This window comes from Osmerus mordax, chromosome 17, assembly GCF_038355195.1.
Source record: "Osmerus mordax isolate fOsmMor3 chromosome 17, fOsmMor3.pri, whole genome shotgun sequence".
NCBI classification, from domain to species: domain Eukaryota; kingdom Metazoa; phylum Chordata; class Actinopteri; order Osmeriformes; family Osmeridae; genus Osmerus; species Osmerus mordax.
The window spans coordinates 180,353-193,292 of record NC_090066.1 but is presented as its reverse complement, the minus strand read 5'-3'; the positions used below and the strand labels follow the sequence as shown (position 1 = coordinate 193,292).

At 47.6% G+C, this 12,940-nt stretch overlaps 1 protein-coding gene across 1 annotated transcript; it reads right to left on the bottom strand.

Annotated features, from left to right (window-relative positions):
* Nucleotides 1–20: 20 nt before the first annotated feature.
* LOC136960334 (sodium- and chloride-dependent GABA transporter 2-like) lies at nucleotides 21–11,624 on the bottom strand. The gene is made up of 15 exons (XM_067254790.1): nucleotides 11,617–11,624; nucleotides 10,722–10,889; nucleotides 9,793–9,927; nucleotides 8,868–9,008; nucleotides 6,792–6,879; nucleotides 6,467–6,599; nucleotides 6,233–6,367; nucleotides 4,971–5,074; nucleotides 4,144–4,268; nucleotides 3,887–3,999; nucleotides 3,472–3,609; nucleotides 3,086–3,188; nucleotides 1,635–1,735; nucleotides 1,070–1,240; nucleotides 21–467 (listed from the first exon to the last, which is right to left on the bottom strand). The coding sequence occupies exons 1-15, from the start codon at nucleotides 11,621–11,623 to the stop codon at nucleotides 306–308; spliced, it is 1,824 nt and encodes a 607-aa protein (XP_067110891.1). The 5' UTR covers nucleotide 11,624; the 3' UTR covers nucleotides 21–305.
* Nucleotides 11,625–12,940: the final 1,316 nt, after the last annotated feature.

The window sequence follows — 12,940 nt, the reverse complement described above, 5'->3', positions numbered from 1 at the left end:
AGTTGTTTTATAACGGGCACAAAGGGTTAGCAGATCTTTTTTTTAATACAATATATTTCATTACTACACAATATTCCACAACATACCCATATGATCACATCCTTGCCATATACATCTTAATATTTGATAATTATTCCTGAACATACGTTGAGAAACTGGGGGGGGGGGGGGGGGGGGAATACTGCATTTTGACAATATAATACAAAAGTATGTGTTTTAGTGTCCTTTACAACCATACAAGTAGTGATGCTTTAGTAAATGTAAATATACATGTCTCCTATGACATCCAGTTCCTCCTCCACACCTCAGCAGCTGGAATCTGGCACATGGAGATAGCCTGCTCTGCTGGGTGCAGCCCCCAGAGCTGTGGGCCCGGGGCCCTCCGCAGCAAACACTGCCAGAAGCCTGTCCTGTTCCTGTTTGGTTTTTGGAAGGTCGTCTGAGGGCTGGGTGAGGAAGAGGAGGCGCTGGGGAAAGAGAGAGAGAGGGAGCTGTGAGCTGTGTTTGGGGTCAGGGTTAGCATGGTAACTGTGAGCTGTGTTTGGGGTCAGGGTTAGCATGGTAACTGTGAGCTGTGTTTGGGGTCAGGGTTAGCATGGTAACTGTGAGCTGTGTTTGGGGTCAGGGTTAGCATGGTAACTGTGAGCTGTGTTTGGGGTCAGGGTTAGCATGGTAACTGTGAGCTGTGTTTGGGGTCAGGGTTAGCATGGTAACTGTGAGCTGTGTTTGGGGTCAGGGTTAGCATGGTAACTGTGAGCTGTGTTTGGGGTCAGGGTTAGCATGGTAACTGTGAGCTGTGTTTGGGGTCAGGGTTAGCATGGTAACTGTGAACTGTGTTTGGGGTCAGGGTTAGCATGGTAACTGTGAGCTGTGTTTGGGGTCAGGGTTAGCATGGTAACTGTGAGCTGTGTTTGGGGTCAGGGTTAGCATGGTAACTGTGAGCTGTGTTTGGGGTCAGGGTTAGCATGGTAACTGTGAGCTGTGTTTGGGGTCAGGGTTAGCATGGTAACTGTGAGCTGTGTTTGGGGTCAGGGTTAGCATGTGAGCTGTTTACAGAGCAGCAGCGTACCTCTCGGAGCGTCCCCTGGGTGGTGCAGAGCTTGTACACCATCCACAGAGGGATGCAGACCATGGAGGATAAGGCCAGCAGCCAGCCCAGGCAATAGCCCCACCACGGGTACACATACACACCGTTGTACTTCAGGGGGGTGTACTTGATGAGGGAGAACGCAAACGTGCCCTATACACAAGTTAGGGTAGTACAGTACATCAATGGTTAGGGTTAGGTAGAGTGGTCTGGTTAGGTGGAGTGGTTAGGGTTAGGTAGAGAAGGTAAGGTAGAGAGGGTGAGGTAGAGAGGGTGAGGTAGAGAGGGTAAGGTAGAGAGGGTGAGGTAGAGAGGGTGAGGTAAAGAGGGTAAGGTAGAGAGGGTGAGGTAGAGAGGGTGAGGTAGAGAGGGTAAGGTAGAGAGGGTGAGGTAGAGAGGGTGAGGTACAGAGGGTAAGGTAGAGAGGGTGAGGTAGAGAGGGTGAGGTACAGAGGGTAAGGTAGAGAGGGTAAGGTAGAGAGGGTGAGGTAGAGAGGGTGAGGTAGAGAGGGTAAGGTAGGGGGACAGGGGGGTTGATAGCACTCACAATGCATGTCGCTGGGGTGAAGAACAACCAACAGTACTTGATGTAGGGTCCAGGACGGTAACCAATCATGTCCTCAATGTTGTCATAGAAACGGTCCACACCTGGATTAATACAGAGGTGGAGAGTGAGGAGGAAAGGGAAGGAGACAAGGGGAGGAGACAAGGGAAGGATACAAGGGAAGGAGACAAGGGAAGGAGACAATTAGATGATAAACAGGGTTGAAGACTGATTTGATTCAAACATTTTGATTAAAAACATTTGATTAGATAAAGAGAGTTGCTGGTGCAAATGTGATTTTGGGCTAAAAATACTTTACATTTATGCTGAGTTTGTGGAACTCATGTAAGGTAAACTGAAAACTAAAGTTACTGAAATCTAAATGAATCCAGAGACAGTTTGGATTCAACATTTTCACAACACTTTTTACTTATCTTGGGTAGGGCTCTGATCTGGATACATGAAGGATAGTTTTCCAAAGTGTTAACAGATGGAAGGCACATTTAAACAATCCCCTCAGTGATGGTTGTCTAGCAACAGCAGAAGTGACTGACCTTCAGTGACAGGTGGGGGGTTAGGGTTAGTGCACAAAGGACACACTTTATTAGTGCTAGCACGATCTTGCTTGCTTTTGCAGTCAAACATCTTAAAACCTGCAGGGCTACAGTAGACCCAGGGACTAGGATCAATGACCAGGATTGAGAAGCAGATATAGAGGGAGTATAAGAGAAGCTGACAAAGTTAAATGCGCTTTTCCCTACTTACAGCTTGGACGGAGCACCTAGAGATGTTGTTACTGTCAAGGATCACTTCCAGTCAACTTGCTATATTAGCCAGCTTTCCAAAAATACATTTCAAGCTTATTTACGTTTTTGGAGGCCTATAATGTTGGAATAGGGATTCCAGCTGAAATACTGCCAGTGACAATGATAGAATCAGCTTGTTTCAAAGTGGGTTCTTTATTAATGAATGAATGCAATATTTAGGCTTAAAAATATCACTACAAGGTAAAAACTTAAGGGGAAGTTTAAGTCATATAGGTTAGGAAAATTTGTACACAGGATTGCCCAACTTCTTGTTTTTTATGCAACTGTTTCAACTATGTGAGGCTGCCACATAGACTATCACCATCCCCTCTTGAGAGGAAAAGAATCATTCTTTTCATCATTTAATTCTACACTAAACTCCATTATTTGTGATATGAGCTCATTGCTAAATGAGCAGCAGCAAATGTAAGCTTTTTAATCTATGCCATCTTCATAAATAATAAAGTAACTCAAGTTTAACCCTAACCCTCTCTGTTATTAAAGTGTTTCTCTCTCTCTAGTTATTAAAGTGTTTCTCTCTAGTTATTAAAGTGTTTCTCTCTCTAGTTATTAAAGTGTTTCTACAATAATGGGTAAAATCAAAAAGTGAGAAAAGTGAGAGCATATCTCAGGTCAAGAGAATCTTACCATAGACCCACGCGATGCACACAGTTTCAAAGATGGCCATGAACAGCAGACACATACCACTGGCAGCATAGTAGTCAAACAGCTGGAACACATACATGCCCCCCTGCAGAGAGGAGAGCAACATTCAGATACGTCACCTGGGCAGAGCCAGGTTACCATTCAGATACGCTGGGCTCTAAGGATGTGTTCGGGCTCTAAGGATGTGTCTAGGCTCTAAGGATGTGTTCGGGCTCTAAGGATGTGTCTGGGCTCTAAGGATGTGTCTGGGCTCTAAAGATGTGTCTAGGCTCTAAGGATGTGTCTGGGCCCTAAGGATGTGTCTGGGCTCTAAGGATGTGTCTGGGCTCTAAGGATGTGATTTCCACAGAGCAGGACCAGGGTTCTACCTCCATCAGCATGATGAGACCCATGAGGAACGACAGGAAGGCCACCCCCAGCAGGAACAGCTCCCTGCGGTACGGACGCCGAAACACGGATGGATACATGTCCACCATGGCCGTCACCAAGCTCTCCACACACACAAACTGGAGGAGTAGGAAGGAGAAAGGGAAGGAAGAAGAGAGGGGACAGGGAGGAAGGAAGGAGAAAGAAAGAGGTAGGAGAGTGGGAGAGGGAGGAGAGGGAGAGGAGAGATAGAGAGAGAGAGAGAGAGAGAGAGAGAGAGGAGGAGAGAGAAAGAGGGAGGGAGGAGAGAGGAAGGAAGGGATGGAGAGGGAGACAGTTTCAGGGTCTCACCTGGCTGTCTAGGGTCAGGGGTCATGGTCTCACCTGGCTGTCTAGGGTCAGGGGTCATGGTCTCACCTGGCTGTCTAGGCCAAGTAGGATGATCATGATGAAGAAGAAGCAGGCCCAGAGAGGAGAGAAGGGCATCATAGACACGGCTCTCGGGTAGGCGATGAAAGCCAGGCCAGGACCTGCACAACGACAACAACCACACAAAAAACAACACAAAAGCACATACATTATATATAAATAAAAACACACAAATATATATGTTTATATCTGTAAAAGTACATATCCAGAAACACATAGATCTACAATGTAGGCAACAAACGGACCAGACTCTGCCACCTCAGCGATGGGAACATTCTGCTCGTACGACATGAAGCCCAGGATGGAGAAGATGGCGAAGCCGGCGATGAAGCTGGTCCCGCTGTTCAGGAAGCACAGTGCCAAACAGTCCCTGCAGCACAGACACACAGACAGTTCTGCAGCACAGACACACAACCAGTCCCTCTGTAGCACAGACACACACAGTCCTGCAGCACAGACACACAGCCAGTCCTGCAGCTAAGACACAGACAGTCCTGCAGCACAGACACACAGACAGTCCCTGCAGCATAGACACACAGACAGTCCTGTAGCACAGACACACAGCCAGTCCTGCAGCACAGACACACAGCCAGTCCTGCATCACAGACACACAAACAGTCCCTCTGTAGCACAGGCACACAAACAGTTCCTCTGTAGCATAGACACACACAGTCCTGCAGCACAGACACACAAACAGTCCTGCAGCACAGACACACAAACAGTCCTGCAGCACAGACGCACCTGTATTGCTTTGCACCCTTCCTGGTAAATAGCCTGTTCCTTAAATCTGACCACCGAAATATTGTTAGAACTATGTACTGTGTGTAGAGTGTGGGTAGAGTGTGGGTAGAGGAGTGTGTTTGTGTGTGTGTGGGTAGAGGAGTGTGTGTAGAGGAGTGTGTCTGTGTGTGTGTGTGTGTGGGTAGAGGAGTGTGTGTAGTGTGGGTAGAGGAGTGTGTGTAGTGTGGGTAGAGGAGTGTGTGTAGTGTGGGTAAAGGAGTGTGTGTAGTGTGGGTAGAGGAGTGTGTGTAATGTAGCGGTTGGTACAGGAGTAGAGGAGTGTATAGGTTACTTGTAGCAGTTGTTGTTGTACTTGTTGTAGCTCCCCAGTGCGGTGAGGCAGCCCAGACAGATGGCGTAGGAGAAGAAGATCTGAGTACCTGCATCCATCCACACCTGCAACACAGACCAGACCAGGGTGAACCCCACACCCCCACACCTGCACAACAGACCACACCACACCCTCCACACCTGCAACACAGACCAGACCACACCCTCCACACCTGCAACACAGACCAGACCACACCCCCACACCTGAACAACAGACCAGACCACACCCTCCACACCTGCAACACAGACCACACCAGGGAGAACCCCACACCCCCAACACAGATCAGGCAGGATGTCACCTTTTTTTGGGGTTAAACACTCTTGAGATCTTCTTTGATTTATAGACAATGAAGAGAGGGTCAAATACACGTGTCCTGGTGGGGAGGGTTAGGTTTAGCGGAGAGGGAGTGAAACCGTTCTAACTGATCATTAACATCCCTGACACGGCACAGGGGAACGGCAGGCTGGTTAACTGACTCGTGGTTTTAACATTGATTAACAAGATACAACCACTATGACAAATACTGGCTGGACAGTGAGGAGGTTAGGGGCAGGGTGGACAGAGTTAGGGGCAGGGTGGACAGGGTTAGGATGGACAGGGTTAGGGGCAGGGTGGACAGGGTTAGAGGAGGGTTAGGGGCAGGGTGGAGGGGGAGGAAGAGGGTTAGGGGCACGGTGGAGGAACAGAGGGTCTCCTACAACATATAGATTTCCATGTCAGAGGACAATGACGAGAACCAGCTCTGTTGCATGTGCGTGTTGGGCGGCTGTGGCTCAGGGGGTAGAGAGGGTCATCTGTTAGTCGCAAAGTTTTCTGTTTGATTCCTGACTCCTCCCAGGCCATGTGCCGAAGTGTACTTGAGAAAGACTCTGAACCCCAAGTTCCTCCCGATGGGCATTTACTATGTATGTATGAGTGAGTGTGTGTAGACCTGTGTGTAGACCTGTGTGTAGACCTGTGTGTAGACCTGTGTGTAGACCTGTGTGTAGACTTGTGTGTAGACCTGTGTGTAGACCTGTGTGTAGACTTGTGTGTAGACCCGTGTGTAGACCCGTGTGTAGACCTGTGTGTAGACTTGTGTGTAGACCTGTGTGTAGACCTGTGTGTAGACTTGTGTGTAGACTTGTGTGTAGACCTGTGTGTAGACCTGTGTGTAGACTTGTGTGTAGACCTGTGTGTAGACATGTGTGTAGACCTGGGTGTAGACCTGTGTGTAGACTGACCTGGGGGTCTGCCAGGCGACCCAGGTCAGGGTAGAGGTAGAACTGGATCCCTCGGCCGGCGCCCGGCAGGGTGACCCCACGCACCAGCAACACCAGCAGCATCAGGTAGGGGAATGTAGCGGTGAAGTAAACCACCTGGAGAGCAGGGGTCATGGGTAAAAGTTAGGGATCAGGGTTAGGGGTCAGGAGTTAAAGTTACGGATCAGGGTAAGGGGTCATGGAAAGAGTTCCCACCTTGCCTGTTGACTTCACCCCCTTCCAGATGCAGAAGTAGCACATGACCCAGGCCACCAGCAGACACAGGGCCAGGTCCCAGTTCAGGGAGCCCATGTGATCGATGCCCGGCGACAGCCTCAACGCTCTTCTCCTTAACACACACACATACATACATTTATACACACACGCATTCACACACACATACACACACACACATGCACATGCACGCACACCCACATACAAACATACACAGGCCCACGCACACACACTTAATGCTTCTAATCTGTTATCCTGCAGGGATGTGGGTTGTGTTGAACAAGTGATGTGAAGTTTCAACACTTACTCCCAGAACTCGATGACAGGAGATGTGGCGTTTGGGTTTGGGATGAAGTCCACAGACTCGTTTCTCCTCTGAAACTCAACACAGTTCTCTGAGCGAGAACACAGTTAACATCAGTATTGTGAGAACACAGTAACATCAGTATCGTGAGAACACAGTTAACATCAGTATTGTGAGAACACAGTAACATCAGTATTGTGAGAACACAGTTAACATCAGTATTGTGAGAACACAGTTAACATCAGTATTGTGAGAACACAGTTAACATCAGTATTGTGAGAACACAGTTAACATCAGTATTGTGAGAACACAGTTAACATCAGTATTGTGAGAACACAGTTAACATCAGTATTGTGAGAACACAGTTAACATCAGTATTGTGAGAACACAGTTAACATCAGTATTGTGAGAACACAGTTAACATCAGTATTGTGAGAACACAGTTAACATCAGTATTGTGAGAACACAGTTAACATCAGTATTGTGAGAACACAGTTAACATCAGTATTGTGAGAACACAGTTAACATCAGTATTGTGAGAACACAGTTAACATCAGTATTGTGAGAACACAGTTAACATCAGTATTGTGAGAACACAGTTAACATCAGTATTGTGAGAACACAGTTAACATCAGTATTGTGAGAACACAGTTAACATCAGTATTGTGAGAACACAGTTAACATCAGTATTGTGAGAACACAGTTAACATCAGTATTGTGAGAACACAGTTAACATCAGTATTGTGAGAACACAGTTAACATCAGTATTGTGAGAACACAGTTAACATCAGTATTGTGAGAACACAGTTAACATCAGTATTGTGAGAACACAGTAACATCAGTATTGTGAGAACACAGTTAACATCAGTATTGTGAGAACACAGTAACATCAGTATTGTGAGAACACAGTAACATCAGTATTGTGGGTTAGGGTTAGGGTTAGGGTTAGCTCAGTATTGGAAATGACCTGCCATGTGCTCAGACTTGCTTAAAGCTACTGGAGGATCAACCAGATCATCATTCATCTCATTCAAGCTACTGGAGGATCAACCAGATCATCATTCATCTCATTCAAGCTACTGGAGGATCAACCAGATCATCATTCATCTCATTCAAGCTACTGGAGGATCAACCAGATCATCATTCATCACATTCAAGCTACTGGAGGATTAACCAGATCATCATTCATCTCATTCAAGCTACTGGAGGATCAACCAGATCATCATTCATCACATTCAAGCTACTGGAGGATCAACCAGATCATCATTCATCTCATTCAAGCTACTGGAGGATCAACCAGATCATCATTCATCTCATTCAAGCTACTGGAGGATCAACCAGATCATCATTCATCTCATTCAAGCTACTGGAGGATCAACCAGATCATCATTCATCTCATTCAAGCTACTGGAGGATCAACCAGATCATCATTCATCTCATTCAAGCTACTGGAGGATCAACCAGATCATCATTCATCTCATTCAAGCTACTGGAGGATCAACCAGATCATCATTCATCTCATTCAAGCTACTGGAGGATCAACCAGATCATCATTCATCACATTCAAGCTACTGGAGGATCAACCAGATCATCATTCATCTCATTCAAGCTACTGGCAGGATCAACCAGATCATCATTCATCTCATTCATACTCCTCGTCAGATAAAAAAAAATCAGTTGTTTGTTGAGTACTTCAAAAAACATTACATTCATCCTCCTCCTCCTCTGGACTGACCTGGCCCTAGGTCATGAGAAGGGACTGGGTTCTATAAAGCCAGTTTTCCAAACCCCAAACTCCTTTAGCCACGACTGATTTGTTTATTCAGGACTTTACTGTAATCCCCACCTTTCTCGTTATGAAACAGGTCCCAGGGTTAGTTTACCTGTGCTCCAGGGTTAGAGTTTGTTTACCTGTGTTCCAGGGTTAGAGTTTGTTTACCTGTGTTCCAGGGTTAGAGTTTGTTTACCTGTGCTCCAGGGTTAGAGTTTGTTTACCTGTGCTCCAGGGTTAGAGTTTGTTTACCTGTGTTCCAGGGTTAGAGTTTGTTTACCTGTGCTCCAGGGTTAGAGTTTGTTTACCTGTGTTCCAGGTGTTATTGCAGGACGACCAGGGCAGGTCCCAGGAGAAGGAAAAGGAAAGGTAGAAGATGCCCCACGCTAGAACGATGATGTAGTAGAAATTCAAAAGTGCTACGATCACCTGCGTGCCGTAACCCAGACCTGCAGCACAGGAGAGCGGCCAGCAGGGGAGACCAGGAGGGGAGACCAGGAGTAGAGACCAGGAGGGGAGACCAGGAGGAAAGAGAGACAAAGAGGAGAGAGACCAAGAGGAGAGACCAGGAGGAGAGAGACCAAGAGGAGAGAGACCAGGAGGAAAGAGAGACCAAGAGGAAAGAGAGACAAGTAGGAGAGAGACCAGGAGGAAAGAGAAAGCAGGAGGGGAGACCAGGAGGGGAGAGAGACCAGTAAGAGAGAGACCAGGAGGAAGAGAGAGCAGGAGGGGAGACCAGGAGGGGAGACCAGGAGGAAAGAGAGACCAAGAAGAGAGAAACCAGAGGGGGGACCAGGAGGAAAGAGAGACCAAGAGGAGAGAGACCAGGAGGAGAGACCAAGAGGAGAGAGACCAGGAGGGGAGACCAGAAGGAGAGACACCAGGAGGAAAGAGAGACCAGGAGGAGAGACCAAGAGGAGAGAGACCAGGAGGGGAGACCAGAAAGAGAGACACCAGGAGGAAAGAGAGACCAGGAGGAAGAAAGACAAGGAGGAGAGACCAGAGGGAGAGAAACCAGAAGGAGAGACCAAGAGGAGAGAGACCAGGAGGAGAGACCATAAGATCAAAGTCAAATTTGCAGGTATTATAGAAGTAGATGTAAGATTATTAGAAGTAGATGTTAGCACAATGTACAGTGTATAATGTTGTAATGTCAAACACCAACGCCTAAATAAAAACTTGAAGAAAAAAAAAGAAGTTAGATTAGTGTAGAATAGATGTTGGCATGGTTACCCTCAAACAGGGGGCTGATCTTCCTCCAGCAGGTGATGCCCCCCTCGCTGGTGAACTGGCCCAGCGCCGTCTCCAGGAAGAACACAGGAACTCCACAGGTGAACAGGAAGATCAGGTAGGGGATGAGGAAGGCACCTGGAGAAGGAGGGTTTGTTTATATGGATGAAGGATGGATGATGCTCTGCATGATGCAGGCATATGTCTGGAACACCATGGTCTTCATAAGGCTCCAGTTAGCTGACAGAAACATCTAGGGTTGGGGGAACAGCAGGGTTAGGGGGAACAGCAGGGTTAGGCTTAGTGAACACACCATCTAAAATAACCTTCAACGTTCTGGACCGAGCTGTGGACACATCAGGGATCCAACTGCTGCCCCGTCACGTGAGAGTACATGTGTGTGTTTGTGTGAGTGTGTTTGCGGTGTGTGAGTGTACGTGTGAGTGGGCATGTGTGTATGAGTGTGTGGTGTGTGTGTGGTGTGTGTGAGTGTGTGTGTGAGAATGTAGAACGTGTGTGTGTGTGTGTGTGAGTGTGTTTGTGTGTGGTGCATGTGTGATGTGTACGTGTGTGTGTGTGTGAGTGTGTGTGTGTGTGGAGAATTTTTGGAACATCCACAGCACCACAGGAGCAGCTGTCCAGGAGAGGACGGAGCAACAACAGCTGTGTGACCCCTGACCCCTGACCCTGTGACCTCTGAACCTGCTGCCAGCAGGGAGTGTCTGATACAGCACCTACACAAGCAGCTCCTCACATGCCGTTTACTGCAGCCCCAGCGGAGAGCAGCTCGGCTAACCCTGAATACAAGTCAACTCTGACCTCTAGAACACTGCTCGAACAAAGCACATCTTATGTGTTACTTTCTATATGCACATGCTTTGGATAAAAGTTGCTCAATGAATGATGACTATGATATCATCCCCCCCACTCACCTCCCCCGTTCTTGTAGCAGAGGTAGGGGAAGCGCCACATGTTGCCCAGACCAATGATGGACCCTGCCACCGAGAGGACGAACTCCAGCTTGTTGCTCCACTGGCCCCTCTCCTGCATCTTCTCCTCCGGGGGCGCGGGGGGTGCCCTAGGGGGGGCCGGTTTGTCCCCTGGACAACACAGTAAACACAACCCCCTATAAGTAAAAAGTGAGACAATCTTGTTTCCCTCCTGGGGTTAGGGTCTCCAGCTTAAGACAGTTGGGGTGCGTACTTTAACCCCCACACAAACAAGCCCTCCCCTCCCCCCACACACACACTTCCTCCAAATGCTTAAAGTGCCATGTAAGGGCAAAGTGCATCATGTCATGCTAGCTTTGTTTAGTAGTGCAACAGCTGAAGATACAATATCATTTCTGGATCACCTCTCCACCTTTAAGTTATAAACTGACGGGCAGAGCTAAGGAGCTGGTACTTTCTCTGAAAAGGGTTAGAGTTGGGGTTGGGAATAGTGCTGAAAAATAGAGCTCGCATCACACTGCAGCTGTGTGGAGTGCAAACCTGATAGGTTTAGTTTAAGCTCACCTTAAAGCTCTTTCTCAGATAAAACAAACTCTGGTCTCATCATTCTCCTCGAAGGTCAATTTGTAGTCTATGTCATAAGATACCTGTAGCATTCTACACAGTACACAGCCATGTCTTTAATTATCGTAGTTTAATAAATTGAGTTATGAAATATATGATCATATCCTTTGTTTTGCTTATGTTAAGGTCCACAAAATATCCATAGCATTTTTTTTTTATTACCAATATTAAATACTATCTCGTTCGTTCAGCAATTAATGTATTCATGCATAGGTCTCAGGAGGTTAATTCTTTCCCTCTGTTTTTTACTCACCATTCATCTCTGCCAGACTCTGCTCTCCACAGCCAAGGCAGTCACTACAGCTCTGCTCTCCACAGCCAAGGCAGTCACTACAGCTCTGCTCTCCACAGCCAAGGCAGTCACTACAGCTCTGCTCTCCACAGCCAAGGCAGTCACTACAGCTCTGCTCTCCACAGCCAAGGCAGTCACTACAGCTCTGTCTGGAGATGCCGAGGCTAAAGGATAGAAAGAAAGAGGTGGGAAGTTATGATGCTGAACTAGGCCAGCCCCCTCTGCACACCTCCCCCTCTGCACATCTCCCCCTCCCTCCCCCTCTGCACATCTCCCACTCTCAGAGGCAGGCAGACAGACAGAGACAGATAGACAGACAGGAAGCTTCACTACGCAGGTAGTCATGTGACAACCAGCAACAAACCTCACCAGAGCCCTGATAGGTCAAGCAGAGGACATGTTCAGAAGTGTGCAATGGAACACTTTGTTGATTAATTCCAGTGGGACATCCGGCAAGGGGCCATCCAGGGTCACACAGACTTGGGTTCAAGGGTCATACATGCTCAGGGTCAGAGGTCAACCTTCTGTTGTGTTCAGGACTCACGTGGTTCTCGCCCAGCGGTTCTTCTGAAAGATACCAGTCACACTACAGCAACCTAAAGCTAGCCAGTGACAAAGTTGGGAGCCAAGACGTTGGTGTGAAACTAAGTTATGCGTTCTTGACATGAGGGGAAGTAGAACTCTTAATGAAGATATTGATTTCATTTGGCCAAAATTGTAACTTAGAAAGACAAGGAGAGACAGGGTTAACTCTCTCGGTCACTTCATTCCACTGGTTTTGAGGCCTCAGAAAAGTCTGTCCCTTTAACATGGTGACTGGATGGAGCCCAGCCTGGTGGATCTATCAGCAAATAAAATGTTCCACTAAAAACACACAAACCAGAACATCCCAAACCCTATCCCCTCCGCAGGTCATAGGAAATAAGAATGACAATCTGTCAAATATTATTATAGATCATCTGAGTTAGTGAAGCTGGAGGGACGAGGGAGGGGAGAGGTCAGGATTGTCAGCAGCTGCAGTTGGCTCAGACCGGTCTTGTCCGGTCCACCACCAGCTCTCCTGCATGACAGCTTCACACCTGGTGCCTGATTCACTTACAGCCTGGCAGACACGAAAACACCTTCATTTAGGAGCTGGGGAGAGTGGTTTAATCTGTCTTGATCTGCTCTATCACTGAGCTTCACCCAGAACACACCTTCCCCATCCCCAGCACAGGCTTGCAGTGTTCATGGAATAGTTCCCATCATGCACCAGGGTGAACACAGCTCTGATGGTGTGCGGTTG